The sequence below is a fragment of the Oncorhynchus clarkii genome, chromosome 17 (assembly GCF_045791955.1).
Source record: "Oncorhynchus clarkii lewisi isolate Uvic-CL-2024 chromosome 17, UVic_Ocla_1.0, whole genome shotgun sequence".
NCBI lineage: Eukaryota > Metazoa > Chordata > Actinopteri > Salmoniformes > Salmonidae > Oncorhynchus > Oncorhynchus clarkii.
Window position 1 is genome coordinate 51954318 of NC_092163.1, and position 15606 is coordinate 51969923.

Sequence of the window (15606 nt, forward strand, 5' to 3'; positions counted from 1 at the left end):
TACCTGTACCCTGTGTATATAGCCAAGTTATCGTTACTAATTGTGTATTTATTCTTCATGTTTATATATAAATAAAAGTATGTGGACTCCCCTTCAAAATAGTGGATTCGGCTATTTCAGCCACACCCATTGCTGACAGGTGTATAAAATCGAGCACACCACCATGCAATCTCCACAGACAAACCTTTTTACCAGTATGGCCTAACTGAAAAGCTCAGTGACTTTCAACGTAAGAAGTCATTGTGTCACTGTTTTTAAAGGTTCGGGGCTAGGCCCCTTAGTTCCAGTGAAGGGAAATCTTAACACTTCAGCATACAATGACATTCTAGACAAGTCTGTGCTTCCAACTTTGTGGCAAATGTTTGGGGAAGGCCGTTTCCTGCTTCAGCCTGACTATACCCCTGTGCAGAAATTGTTTGTCAAAATCGGTGTGGAAGAACTTGACTGGCCAAAACAGAGCCCTGACCTCAACCACATCTGACACCTTTGGGATGAATTGGAACGCCAACTGCGAGCCAGGCCTAATCGCCCAACATCAGTGCCCGACCTCACGAATGCTCTTTGTGGTTGAATGGAAGCAAGTCCCCGCAGCAATGTTCCAACAACTAGTGGAAAGCCTTCCCAGATACGTGGAGGCTGTTAAAGCAGCAGGGGGGCAGCCGTGGACGCAGTGTTGCAGCGTCTTCCAGCTGTCGACATGCCCAAGTTTCCCCACGTTAAAATTGAGGGTCTTCGGGTGGTTGTTGCTCGAGTCTGCCATGACTGGTAGTTTTGGCTAACTAGCTACATGTTCCTGTCGCAACAAGTCTCAGCAAGTAGCGTGGCTGGACCTTGAACTCTAGTTTACTTTCCGTAATTACACGTAACACAATAGACTACTTTTACGTTAAACTAACAGTCATTCATTAAACTCTTAATCTTACAATTCATTCATATTTTTTTATTAAATATAGTTTACTTTAGCTGAACACTAACGTTAGCTGTCGAATTACACAAAACTTTCCTGTCAACTGTGTATCAATAAAAAGTCATCTGGAAAATATGCCGGTTGGAGTAACGTTTTAGTCCCTCCCGCAAGCATAGCTACAAAATAAATGTGAGATGTGAAGAAATATCCGTCTAGAACTTCGATAAGAGATTATAGGCGATGGAATGCACATCGGATGGAACCAATCTCAAAGTCTGTACCATTTTCCGTAACGTCAAAGTGACGTAACACAAGCGGAAATAAAAGCCAAAGAGAGGCGTGGTGTTTTCTTATGAGTGAGAGTGACAGTGTTTATATCCAATCGCTTTATAATAGAAGAGCATAATTGTCCAATAGTGTACCCCCAGAACAGATAACTTTACGGTTGTACTTCCTTGGTAACCCACATGGAAACAGACCGGTTCTATGTGTGTTTGGAGTTAACGCGCCGATTATAACAGATTCAAACATTGAATAAATAACGAGCAAGGGGGCATTATTGTTAGATGTTATTGGTTACTTATAAGACTTTAATAAACATAACACAGCCATGAAGATCGAAGAAGTGAAAAGCACCACGAAAACGCAGCGCGTCGCCTCTCACAGCCATGTGAAAGGACTCGGGCTAGACGAGGCCGGGAATGCAAAGCAAAATGCGTCAGGTCTTGTGGGGCAGGAGGCTGCAAGAGAGGTAAGTTAGCCTAGCTAGCTAGTTACGTGAACGTAAGTCTTGAAGTTGGCTACTTTTAGTTATTTAGCCACGGTATTTGTGATATCACGTGGCTTTGCAGGTCATTGTCCTTTGGAATGTTCTTTATTTTATGTCTTTCAATATTTTATGTTAATTACGTTTTTTTCTGTCAACAGGCTTGTGGTATTATTGTGGAACTGATTCGCTCAAAGAAGATGTCAGGAAGGGCAGTTTTGCTGGCTGGACCTCCCGGTACAGGAAAGGTAGACCAAATGTTACTGCAGTACTTCAATGACACCCGAAAGTAATTGTGAAATGTCTAATATGCTTACTGTGTCTCCAGGGGTGTATTCACTAGGAACCAACTAGAACCAAATGGAAGTGAACAAAATGGGGAGGGACCTACCTGAATGTGTCCAATAGAAACTTGTTTTTTGTTGCAAAACATACTTTTGGACTGATGATTATACCTTTGACCTCCACATTAATAGAAATATTACGAGGCTTGAGACTTTAACCAACCCTACTTCTCCCCCTTGCAGACTGCCCTGGCTTTGGCTATGGCACAGGAACTAGGCAACAAGGTGCCATTCTGCCCCATGGTGGGTAGTGAGGTCTACTCTTCAGAGATCAAGAAAACAGAGGTGCTGATGGAGAACTTCAGGAGGGCAATAGGTGAGGGGCCACACACAAACACGGGCCACTGGGAATGAGTTACATACACACACACACATACCTGGGTCAATTGGAGACCAGATAACTGGTCCCTTCATTCACCAGCTACACCACCATCAGAATAGTCAGGGGTTCTCTTCCACGCCCCTCCTACTAGGCTGACTAGGGTAGGGGATCAGTGTGGCTGTTGACACTGGGGAAAACGCTTGAAAGGGGCATTGGGGGAAGGGGTTTGTTCGAGTGTTAACATTATGGCAGGTAGCCTCGAGGTTAGAGCGTTGGGCCAGTAGCCAAGAGGTGGCTGGTTCGAATACCGGAGCCGACAAGGTGAAAAATGTATTGCTGTGCCCTTGAGCAAAGCACTTAACTTGGTGGCCATGGCCCACTCCCTGCAGGTGTCTCGGGGAGAGTTGGAATATGCAAAAAAAAAAAACTAATTTCCATTACATGTGTGTCGCAGGACAAATATAAGCACCACGCCAAATTATTATTATTCACTGTCACAGAGAAGGGAATGGAGCTTGGGTTGAAAGGTGGTGGTCAACACCCTCACCCCTCCCCTAACATGAGTGTTACGATGGAGGGAAAGGGCAGGGTACATTCTGAGCATGTTGACACCCCCCTGAAAAGTGCACTCTGAAAAACAGCCTCCCCCTCAGAAGCGTGGCTCTCACCCCCCCCCCCCCCCCAACAGTAGCCCAGTCACCTGTGCACCACTCACACACCGAGAGGCTTTATGCAGAAGGAACAAGGGCTACAGTGTGATCACATTACACAGAAAGAGGACCATGCACTGTACACACACACTCTCCTCTCACATTCTCCAATAAATGATCTGCCAGGTAGAATAAAGGATGGTATTATTGGTTCAAGAGAATAAAGGCTTTACAGAGTCTTCATTCAGTATGTGTGACCCTGTTCTTCATCCTCCAGGGCTGCGTATCAAGGAAACCAAGGAGGTGTATGAGGGGGAGGTCACAGAGCTGACCCCCTGTGAGACAGAGAACCCCATGGGTGGTTACGGGAAGACCATCAGCCATGTCATCATCGGACTGAAGACAGGCAAGGGCACCAAGCAGCTCAAGGTCAGGCACCTGTCGGAGGCTAGACCAGTCCATGTAAAAGTTGGCCTTAGACACAGATCTAGGATCAGCTATAACAGTTAGGGAGGGTGGGGGACACAACTGGCCCTAGCTCAGTGTCTAGCGACAACTTCATTCTACTCATGAATCGGCACGAAGCGCTCTGTAAAAACACTCATTTTTATCTTACTGTCTGTGTTTGTGTGTAGCTGGATCCCAGTATTTATGAGAGCCTGCAGAAGGAGCGTGTGGAGGCGGGAGACGTCATCTATATTGAATCAAACAGTGGAGCCGTCAAGGTATCAATACACTTCCACCTATTTAATACACTTCTATACAAACACTCACCTTGAAAAGGCTCCCATACACAAATTACACATTTACAGTGGCTCAAACAATTCAAAGTCAAAGTAATTGACATACTACAAAAACTAACAAGCAAGTACACAAACTAAGAATATTCTTACAAACTACACTAAACGCTGTGCCCTTATGCCCCAGTCCTCCATGCCGGCTTTGTTTCATCTCCGTCAGTCCTCCGGCTCTGTTTCATCTCTCTACTGTACACTGGAATTCTTCCAGCTCTTCATCGGCACCGGGTTTTATTCCCCCTATCTCTCCATCTCTCCCTCTGTTCTGGTGGACGGGCCTCGTGGCCTGTGTTGACACGTGTGTTGACGGCCTCTTTAATTGGTGCAGGTGGGCTGAGGTTGCAGGTGGGGAGGGGTGGTCCTTACATTTGTTGCTGTTGACAGCCCTTGCAGGACCCTCCCTGAATCTTACTCTTTCATCCCCTTGCCTCTTTCATGCCCTCCTCGAGTTGGCATTGAGTCCAGTCATACCCCTGCTTTCCGCCTCCTCCCTTCATCTTATTCCCCTATGACGTGATGAGCATAGTTTCAGCCACCAGACCTCCTCTGATGGGATTGAGTTAGTACACTGAACAAAAATATAAAAGCAAAATGTTCTAAGATTTAGTTCAGGTCATATAAGGAAATCAGTCAATTTAAATACCATCATTAGGCCCTAATCTATGGATTTCACATGACTGGGAATACAGAAACCTTATAAAAAAATAAGATAAAAATAGGGGGGCGTGGATCATAAAACCAGTGAGTATCTGGTGTGGCTATTACTGTCACACTGGCGGTCACGAGTCATGAACGCGGTCAAATTCCACGTGACCGTTTAGTCACAGTAATTAGGCTTTTTCAAGCTCTGTTGCTGTTATTGTCCCTCTAATCACTCTCCCATCAATGCAAATGTATATTCACGTTTGGGGAAGATAATTTTCACCATTAAAAATGTACCTTTAAAATAAAGCATCGCATGCATAAATCGCATTTGCCGTCACTTTCGAGAACGGTGTTTTCCCGCTAATTTCTTGCATTCTGGAACATTCGCGCTAATAGCCCACTGCCGTGTGCGCATTGCTGTTCTTATAATGTGAAAAAAATGGCCTAATAGTTTATTAACATTTTAACCTAAACGATCAGCCTCATTGCTTTTAAACATTTTTTTTATGAAAGTGGTGGTATTAATATGGTCTCTATCGCATCTCACCCCTGCTGTCCCAGAGTATGTTTCTAATATTAATTCCTTGCAGAGAAGGACGAGTTGACCAATATACTAGGTCAACGTTTGTACTATGGGGATATTAAATTGACATAGGCTAATGCTTTTGCTGTTCATTAGGCCTACTCAGCTTGATGGCTGACGAAAAGTAGGCTAAATGTGGACAGTTCTAACATCTTCAATATGTGCCTGGGAATTCGATAAGAGGGACGCGCGCACTGGCATCACCGATGTGTCGGTCTTCGTTCACTTGTAGCCTACTTAGCTGAAATGCCTGTGAGAAGGATCCGATCATGTGACTGGCATTGGCTACATCTGAGAGAGCCATGTGAGTGAAGGGTGCTTTGGAGCACGGCAGCCAGGAGTAGGGAAGTATAATTAGCCTATTATATTCAGCCCAAGGGCACAACGGCCACTTTGTCAGCAAATTACATGGCTTTTTTTAGGAGGCATTATGGCCACACAAGGTGGGCCGCTGGGAAATTCAAGGCTTGGTGAGAATATTATCAAGTGCTTGTCAAATTGTGAATGAGAGACTGAAGTATGTGCAGCTTTTGACTTTTCTCAAATCATCAGAGTCCCATCATGCAGCCTTAGAATGTATTAAACATCAAAACATATAGCCCAACGTTTCTATTACAACTAAAGTTAAATAAATCATTTCTAAATAAAGCATGTAGGAGGACCAGTTCTTTGTTAACTGCTCAACACAGAATAGCCACATGTGCACACTTCCTTTTGAAATTGTTTGGAGAAAATATCCTTTCTATTTTATTAAGCTATGTTCGATTGTATTCTTCATGCAATAAAATACAAAATAATGGCATGGAATTTAAAGCAAATCTTGTCTGCTGAATGAACTATTGTAGCCCACAGTCATATGGCATAGCCAGATCAGGACCTAACATAAGGACAACTCAGTATTCTGTTCTGAAATAGACTACATTTTCTTCATATCCTGTTTCTTTAGACCTGTCTAAAATAAATAATGGATTTATTGTGAAGATGTAGGCTATATTACATGGATTTATTGTGAAGGTGTAGGCTATATTACATTGATTTATTGTGAAGGTGTAGGCTATATTACATGGATTTATTGTGAAGATGTAGGCTATATTACATGGATTTATTGTAATGGTGTAGGATGTATTACATGGATTTATTGTGAAGATGTAGGCTATATTACATGGATTTATTGTGAAGATGTAGGCTATATTACATGGATTTATTGTGAAGATGTAGGCTATATTACATGGATTTATTGTGAAGGTGTAGGCTATATTACATGGATTTATTGTGAAGGTGTAGGCTATATTACATTGATTTATTGTGAAGGTGTAGACTATATTACATGGATTTATTGTGAAGGTGTAGGCTATATTACATGGATTTATTGTAATGGTGTAGGATGTATTACATGGATTTATTGTGAAGATGTAGGCTATATTACATGGATTTATTGTGAAGGTGTAGGCTATATTACATGGATTTATTGTGAAGGTGTAGGCTATATTACATGGATTTATTGTGAAGATGTAGGCTATATTACATTGATTTATTGTGAAGGTGTAGACTATATTACATGGATTTATTGTGAAGGTGTAGGCTATATTACATGGATTTATTGTGAAGATGTAGGCTATATTACATGGATTTATTGTGAAGATGTAGGCTATATTACATGTATTTATTGTGAAGATGTAGGCTATATTACATGGATTTATTGTGAAGATGTAGGCTATATTACATGGATTTATTGTGAAGATGTAGGCTATATTACATGGATTTATTGTGAAGATGTAGGCTATATTACATGTATTTATTGTGAAGATGTAGGCTATATTACATGGATTTATTGTGAAGGTGTAGGCTATATTACATGGATTTATTGTGAAGGTGTAGGCTATATTACATGGATTTATTAGACTTGTTAAAATGTAGATGTTCCAAAGGTCTGCATCAGTGGCTTGTAGGCTGTGTGTGGAAGCCAGGAGATTTAAATGTGTTTAATGGTCAATTACTGTTGAGACAAGCAGTTATTGTCTTGGCAATCACATGCTGACAAATGTCCTGACCACCACAACCCTAGGTGTGACCACCATTTGCCTCAGGCAGCGCGACCCATCTCCTTTGCATAGATAGACTTGATCAGACTGTTGATTGTGGTTTGTGGTATGTTGTCCCACACCTCTTCAATGGCTGTACAAAGTTGCTAGATATCGATGGGAACTGGAACACTCTGTTGTACACGTCGATCCAGAGCATTTCAAACATGATCAATGTGTGACATGTCTGGTGAGTATGCAGGCCATTGAAGAACTGGGACATTTTCAGTTTCCAGGAATTGCATACAGATCCTTGCCACATGGCCATGCATTATCATGCTGAAACATGAGGTGATAGCAGCAGCTTAATAGCATGACAATGGGCCTCAGGATCTCCTCACGTTATCTCTGCATTCAAATTGCTATCGTTAAAATGCAATTGTGTCTAACTTATACTTTCCCATAACCCCACCCCCATCATGGGGCACTCTGTTCACAACGTTGACATAAGCAAACCACTCGCCCACACGACGCCATACACGCTGTCTGCCATCTGCCCGGTACAGTTGAAACTGGGATTCATCTGTGAAGAGCACACTTCTCCAGCGTGCTAGTGGCCATGGAAGGTGAGTATTTGCCCACTGAAGTCGGTCACAATGCCAAACTGCAGTCAGGTCAAGACCATGGTGAGGACGACAAGCACACAGATGAGCTTCCCTGAGATGGTTTCTGCAGAAATTCTTTGGTTGTGAAAACCCACAGTTTCATCAGCTGGCCGGGTGGCTGGTCTCCGATGATCCTGCAGGTGAAGAAGCCAGATGTGGAGTTCCTGGGCTGGCGTGGTTACATGTGGTCTGTGGTTGAGACCGGTTGGGCGTACTGCCAAATTCTCTAAAAAGACAGGCGGTCTATAGTAGAGAAATTAACAGGCAAACGCTCTGGTGGACATTCCTGCAGTCAGCATGCCAATTGCACGCTTCCTTAAAACTTGACATATGGCATCGTGTTGTGACAAAATATGAGTTCCCATTTATTGTCTCCAGCACAAGTGCACCTGTGTAATGATAATGCTTTTTTAATCAGCATTAAACAGATTATTTTTGCAAAGGAGAAATACTCACTAACAGGGATGTAAACATTTGTGCACAAAATTTGAGAGCAATAATCTTTTTGTGCGTATTAAACATTTCTGGGATCTTTTATTTCAGCTCATGAAGCATGGGACCAAGACTTTACATCTTGCGTTTATATTTTTGAACAGTATGCTTGTGTTCTGTGTTTAACCATTCCATCTGTGTGTGGCATGTGCGCAGAGACAAGGTCGGTGTGACACATTTGCCACAGAGTTTGACCTGGAGGCTGAGGAGTACGTGCCGCTGCCCAAGGGGGACGTCCACAAGAAGAAAGAGATAATCCAAGACGTCACGCTACACGACCTGGATATTGCCAACGCTAGACCACAGGTACACACACAGTCTCTCCTAGACCACAGGTACACACAGACACAGTCTCTCCTAGACCACAGGTACACACAGACACAGTCTCTCCTAGACCACAGGTACACACAGACACAGTCTCTCCTAGACCACAGGTACACACAGACACAGTCTCTCCTAGACCACAGGTACACACAGACACAGTCTCTCCTAGACCACAGGTACACACAGACACAGTCTCTCCTAGACCACAGGTACACACAGACACAGTCTCTCCTAGACCACAGGTACACACAGACACAGTCTCTCCTAGACCACAGGTACACACAGACACAGTCTCTCCTAGACCACAGGTACACACAGACACAGTCTCTCCTAGACCACAGGTACACACAGACACAGTCTCTCCTAGACCACAGGTACACACAGACACAGTCTCTCCTAGACCACAGGTACACACAGACACAGTCTCTCCTAGACCACAGGTACACACAGACACAGTCTCTCCTAGACCACAGGTACACACAGACACAGTCTCTCCTAGACCACAGGTACACACAGACACAGTCTCTCCTAGACCACAGGTACACACAGACACAGTCTCTCCTAGACCACAGGTACACACAGACACAGTCTCTCCTAGACCACAGGTACACACAGACACAGTCTCTCCTAGACCACAGGTACACACAGACACAGTCTCTCCTAGACCACAGGTACACACAGACACAGTCTCTCCTAGACCACAGGTACACACAGACACAGTCTCTCCTAGACCACAGGTACACACAGACACAGTCTCTCCTAGACCACAGGTACACACAGACACAGTCTCTCCTAGACCACAGGTACACACAGACACAGTCTCTCCTAGACCACAGGTACACACAGACACAGTCTCTCCTAGACCACAGGTACACACACATACACAGTCTCTCCTAGACCACAGGTACACACACATACACAGTCTCTCCTAGACCACAGGTACACACACAGACACAGTCTCTCCTAGACCACAGGTACACACACAGACAGTCTCTCCTAGACCACAGGTACACACACAGACAGTCTCTCCTAGACCACAGGTACACACACAGACACAGTCTCCCCTAGAGCCTGGTTAAAGTGCACTGCACTGCAGATATACACTTCAGGAAAATAACTATTGCTCTGAAAACAATTATGTGCAACAACAAAAAAACACACTTGATCTTTGGTTGTTAACCACCGAGTCTATTTCTGCACCTAATGGAAATCTAAATGATCGTTGGTATGACCCCCCCCCCTCCCCCACACACCCCCCACAACTTACTCTTAAGGAATAAAGTGTGATTGCTCTCCTCTCAGGGAGGTCAAGATATCCTGTCTATGATGGGACAACTGATGAAGCCCAAGAAGACCGAGATCACAGGTAAGACCTGAACAACTGAGTCTAACTTCTTTAAAACCCACTTCCCATATCCTTGTTGAAATAGCAGCTTGTACTTTCAAAACCCCAACCTCCCCCACAATAAACATCACTCAAAAGAAACCCATTCTTTCTGCTCTCTCCTTACCTTTTGCTTGGCTCCCTTGCCTGACCCCTGGCTCTTCCTGCTGTCCATTAGACAAGCTGCGAGCTGAGATCAACAAGGTGGTAAACCGTTACATTGACCAGGGTGTGGCTGAGCTGGTCCCCGGGGTGCTGTTTGTGGACGAGGTGCATATGCTGGACATTGAGTGTTTCACCTACCTGCACCGAGCCCTGGAGAGCACCATCGCACCCATCGTAGTGTTCGCCTCCAACAGGGGCAACTGCCTCATCAGGTGGGTGTGCTAATGTGCATGCACGAGATTGCAACTCAGTCAGTTTGAATATGAGTCAGTGATAATCTGTTTGTTTTGGAAGCCAACTTTGCTCTGTTCACTGACCCTTCTGTGTGGTTGGTTTCTCAGGGGGACAGAGGACATCAGCTCTCCTCATGGCATTCCTCTGGACCTGCTGGACAGGGTCATGATCATCCGCACCATGCTCTACACACCACAGGAGATGAAGCAGGTGTGTGTGATGGCATTCCTATATATGAAGTGTGTGTTTAAGATATGCTATGTTTATGTGTGGTCACTGGTGTGATGCTGACAGTGTGTGTGGTCTGTAGATCATTAAAATCCGAGCTCAGACTGAAGGGATCAACATCAGCGAGGAGGCCCTCAGTCACCTGGGAGAGATTGGAACTAAGACCACCCTCAGGTAACACTCACCAATCTGTTACTCTGCACATGCGTGCACACACTCCACTTGTCTCGTGTGTGTATATTGACTCGCCTATCCCTCCTCTGTCAGGTATGCGGCGCAGCTGCTGACCCCAGCCAGTCTGTTAGGCAGAGTCCAGGGGAAGGAGGGAGTAGAGAGGGAGCAGGTGGAGGAGATCAACGAACTCTTCTACGATGCCAAGTCCTCCGCTAAGATCCTCCAGGACCAGCAGCACAAGTACATGAAATAAAGAACTAACACCCCTTCTCTAGTTCATACATCCCTCAGCTGCAGTTTCTACCACAGGGCTAAGCATCATGTTTGCCCTGGCAGTTCTTTTAAAAATCTCCCAGTTCTCCATGTAAAGTTCATCTTCTTTCTTTTGTCCTGTATTACATCCTGTCTCTTGTTCAACCCCCCCCCCCGTGCCTCAGACTGTAGTGGTTTGTACCGTTCTGATAAAAACATTTTAAGGTTCTTTTGCTTGTTAATAAAACTTTTTTTTATAGATTTGTTTGTCATTGTTGCTCGCAGACTTATTCTCAGATACATAGAATAGACACTGCTAGATTAACTATACTGCACTAGCTAGTGATACTGATAGTGTAAGGACTGGGAATGACAGAGATGCGTCTTATATAGTACAATGATGAATACTAGGTAAATACACTGAACAAAAATATAAACATGTAAAGTGTTGATTTCATGAGCTGAAATAAAAGATCCCAGAAATGTTCAGAACACACAAAAAGCCTATTTCTTTCAAACTGCACAAGTTTGTTTACTTCCGTGTTAGTGAGCATTTCTGCTTTGCCAAGATGATCCATCCTCCTGACAGGTGTGTCATATCAAGAAGCTGATTTAAAAATAATGATCATTAACAGTGGTGGGACTAACTCACTATCATGAGTCCCCAGCAAGTCACAAGGTCCAAGTCTCAAGTCGATTACCAAGTAGAACAGGTCGACTCCAGTCAAGCATTCTAAGAGCAAGTCAAGTAAAAAAATTACTTGTTTAACTACAAATATTTGTCTATTTTTTGAGGCTACAGGCAGCCCTTTCATTATTTTGTCAACACGTGTTGATTAGCATATGTAATGGAAAACTTGTAGCAGGTTTTAAGGGCGTGAAATCAGCAGAAGGCAAGGCAGGTTGACATGCTCAGTGTACATTTATTTACAGGTATTGGTGATCCAAATATACACGGGCAATAGCCCAAAAGAAATCGCCTCCGTATAAGGGTTAACCTGACCTATTTGAACCGACACAGGTAGAGGGCAATAATGCACAGCCTCCCCTTGAGAAACCAAATCGAATCTGTCAAACAGGTAGGCCTGCATAATATAAGCACAGGGTCCCCAGAACCATACAATTACCCAATTGGCAACTATAACCAATAAACGGGTTCTACAATATAAAAGGCACTTTTCACATCCACTGTTACATTGATACCTTCGTCTTAATCAGACTTAATGATATTTAAACATCATGCATACATGGAACAATCATTTTCTCTTAAATTACGTTCTGACTCTAAAGCGTGTGGCGCCGGCCCTGTTGCGCTCTCCAATTAAGAGCAACAAAAACGACAGAAATAGGACACATACACACGGAACGTTGGATAGTCCTACATAGACATTTCTGTTTCGTGTTTGATAAGCCTACAGATACATTTCCATTTAGCAAACCATGTGTTACCCTGCTCTAAATCGGCGTGATGTTCAAAGCGCACATGGACGTTCGTAAGACTCATGAGGTAGAAGTTATGTTTATTTCATTCGTGCATGGTTTCCTTTGTCCCGGGTTATGTCAGAGTTCCGACATGGAACAGAAATGTCTACCTGTTGGAATAAACGGTACGTTGATGTAATGATGAAACCCTAGAAATTGTCATATTATATGGAATATTGATTTACCACATAGGGTCTATGTATTTAAACGTGTGAAAGCAACAGCAAACGTTTAAAAATGTAGACCCCCCCCCCCCTGGCGGGAGTTTGGAGAGCGCATGTTTTCTCCACAGTAATAATTCATTTGAACAACAAATTCCAAATGGAAGATTTATAAGTACATTATGTGTTGATTGAGTTTGTTGGTCCAATCAGAGTGCCGAATGTGTTTTTCAATAGCCAAATTAGTTAAAGGTTTTTGGCAAGAGTGACGCTGCGACTACTGTCTCTGGCTGCGTGTAGCGTAATCCACCTAGCCTCTGTGCCAAAAAACAAACCGTTACAAAACCTGGACAGATAATCAAATCAAATTTTATTGGTCACATACACATGGTTAGCAGATGTTAATGGCAGTGTAGTGAAATGCTTGTGCTTCTAGTTCCGACCATGCAGTAATATCTAACAAGTAATCTAATAATTTCACAACTACTTTATACACACAAGTGTAACGGAATGAATACGAATATGTACATATAAATAAGTCATCAGTTTCAAGTCAAAGTCGAGTTGAGGCTCCAAGTCATCAAATTTGTGACTTGAGTCAGACTCAATTCATGTGACTTGAATCCACAACTCTGATCATTACACAGGTGCACCTTGTGCCAGGACAATAAAAGGCCACTAAAATGAGCAGTTGTGTCACACAACGTAATGCCATAGATGCCTCAAATTTTGAGGGAGTGTGCAATTGGCATGCTGACTGCAACCATGTCTACCAGAGCTGTTGTCAGGCAATTGAATGTTCATTTCTCTACCAATTATGTTTTAGAGAATTTGTCAATACATCCAACCGGTTTCAAAATCGCAGACCATGTGTAACCACACCAGCCCAGTTTCTCCACATCCGGCTTCTTCACCTGCGGGATCATCTGAGACCAGCCACCCATACAGCTGATGAAACTGTGGGTTTGCACAACAGTCAGAAACCGTCTCAGGGTAGCTCATCTGCGTGCTCGTCGTCCTGACCAGGGTCTTGACCTGACTGCAGTTCGGCATCGTAACCGACTTCATTGGGCAAATGCTCACCTTAGATAGCCACTGCCACGCTGGAGAAGTGTGCTCTTCAGATGAATTCTGGTTTCGATGGCAGACAGCGTAGCGTGTATGGCATGTCAACGTTGTGAGTGCCCCATGGTGGCGGTGTGGTTATGGTATGGGCAGGCATAAGGAACGGAAAACAAACACAATTGCATTTTATCAATAGCAATTTGAATGCAGAGATACCGTGATGAGATCCTGAGGCCCATTATCAAGTCATTCATCTCCCGCCGTCACCTCAAGTTTCAGCATGATAATGCACGGCCCCATGTCGCAAGGATTTGTACACAATTCCTGGAAGCTGAAAATGTCCCAATTCTTCTATGGCCTGCATACTTACCAGACATATCACCCACTGATCATGTTTGGGATGCTCTGGATAAACAGCGTGTTCCAGTTCCTACCAATATCCAGCAGCTTCGCACAGCCATTGAGGAGGAGTAGAACAACATTCCATAGGCCACAATCAACAGCCTGATCAACTCTATGCGAAGGAGATGTGTCACACTGTATGAAGCAAATGGGGGTATCTATGACCAACAGATGCATATCTGCATTCCCAGTCATACAATCCATAGATTAGGGCCTAATGACATGATTTAAATTGACTGATATGAACTGTAACTCAATTTATATTTTTGTTCAGTGTATATTCATAAAGAATCAATAGTGCCGATGTGAAATGGCTAGCTAGTTAGCGGTGGTGCGCGCTAGTCGCATTTCAAATCGGTGACGTCACTTGCTCTGAGAGCTTGAAGTAGTGGTTCCCCTTGCTCTGCAAGGGCCGCCGCTTTTGTGGAGCGATGGGTAACGATGCTTCGAGGGTGACTTGATGTGGGCAGATCGTCCCTGGTTCGGGGCGAGGGGACGGACTAAAGTTATGTTACACCTACTCAACTTGACACCCAGTTAATGCCCAGTTAAACTAATTTCTTGACATTCTGACTTCTTATAGAATGAGGGTTCAAGCTTTTAATAAAACAGTTAAGAAATACTTGACCAAAACAAGGCACATTCAGTCACACCAGTGTGGTTTTCGATGGATATGTACTGTATGTACTGCCTCCATCATCTATAGTTCATGCAGCAGGGAGAGGGGAGGGGGGCACAGTGTTTGACAGTAAAGTGTGTCTCCCTCTTGTCTTTGACCATCCTCAACTGTCCTGTATATGGAGTGGTAATCATATATGGAAACGTAATCATGGTAAGGAACTCTACTCACACTAACTTCTTCTTGTTTTATAACACTTCTCCATACTGTGCATTCGGAAAGTATTCAGACCCCTTGACTTTCTACATTTTGTTAAGTTAGTCTTATTCTAAAATTGAATTGAATCCATCTACACCCGACACACCATAATGACAAAGCAAAAACAGATTTAGAAATTTTAGCAAATTACAAATAAAAAAACATACCTTATTTACATAAGTATTCAGATCCTTTACTATAGGACTTGAAATTGAGAAACATCAAGGATGATCAATGGATGCACCTGTTTCCATTGATCATCGTTGAGATGTTTCTACAACTTGGAGTCCTCCTGTGGTAAATTCAATTGAATGTAAAGGCACACACACACCTGTCTATATAAAGTCCCACAGTTAACAGTGCATGTCAGAGCAAAAATCAAGCCATGAGGTCGAAGGAATTGCCCGTAGAACTCCGAGACAGGATTGTGTGGAGGCACAGATCTGAGGAAGGGTACCAAAAAATGTCTGCAGCATTGAAGAAGAACACAGTGGCCTCCATCATTCTTTAACGGAAGAAGTTTGGAACCACCAAGACTCTCCATAGAGCTGGCCGCCAGGCCAAACTGAGCAATCGGGGCAAAAGGGCCTTGGTGGTGAGCACCGGAGTACCTCTCCACTCTGGAGATGAAAGAATCTTCCAGAAGGACAACCATCTCTGCAGCAC

At 43.7% G+C, this 15606-nt stretch overlaps 1 protein-coding gene across 1 annotated transcript; it reads left to right on the forward strand.

Annotated features, from left to right (window-relative positions):
- The first annotated feature begins 1338 nt into the window (after window positions 1-1338).
- On the forward strand, window positions 1339-11455 carry LOC139371064 (ruvB-like 1). The gene is made up of 11 exons (XM_071111111.1): window positions 1339-1658; window positions 1835-1921; window positions 2201-2333; window positions 3267-3418; window positions 3625-3714; window positions 8349-8498; window positions 9819-9882; window positions 10079-10277; window positions 10407-10509; window positions 10610-10701; window positions 10795-11455. Exons 1-11 carry the CDS (start codon window positions 1518-1520, stop codon window positions 10952-10954), a joined length of 1371 nt encoding a protein of 456 aa, XP_070967212.1. The 5' UTR covers window positions 1339-1517; the 3' UTR covers window positions 10955-11455.
- The last annotated feature ends 4151 nt before the right edge of the window (window positions 11456-15606 follow it).

What these genes read in the sequence shown, in the direction of transcription:
- LOC139371064 (XM_071111111.1), top strand. Translation starts at nt 1,518, where the DNA reads ATGAAGATCGAAGAAGTGAAAAGCACCACGAAAACGCAGCGCGTCGCC. An exon ending in AGGGGCAACTGCCTCATCAG is followed by an intron (nt 10,278 to 10,406) that starts GTGGGTGTGCTA and finishes TTGGTTTCTCAG; the next exon opens with GGGGACAGAGGACATCAGCT. An exon ending in GGAACTAAGACCACCCTCAG is followed by an intron (nt 10,702 to 10,794) that starts GTAACACTCACC and finishes CTCCTCTGTCAG; the next exon opens with GTATGCGGCGCAGCTGCTGA.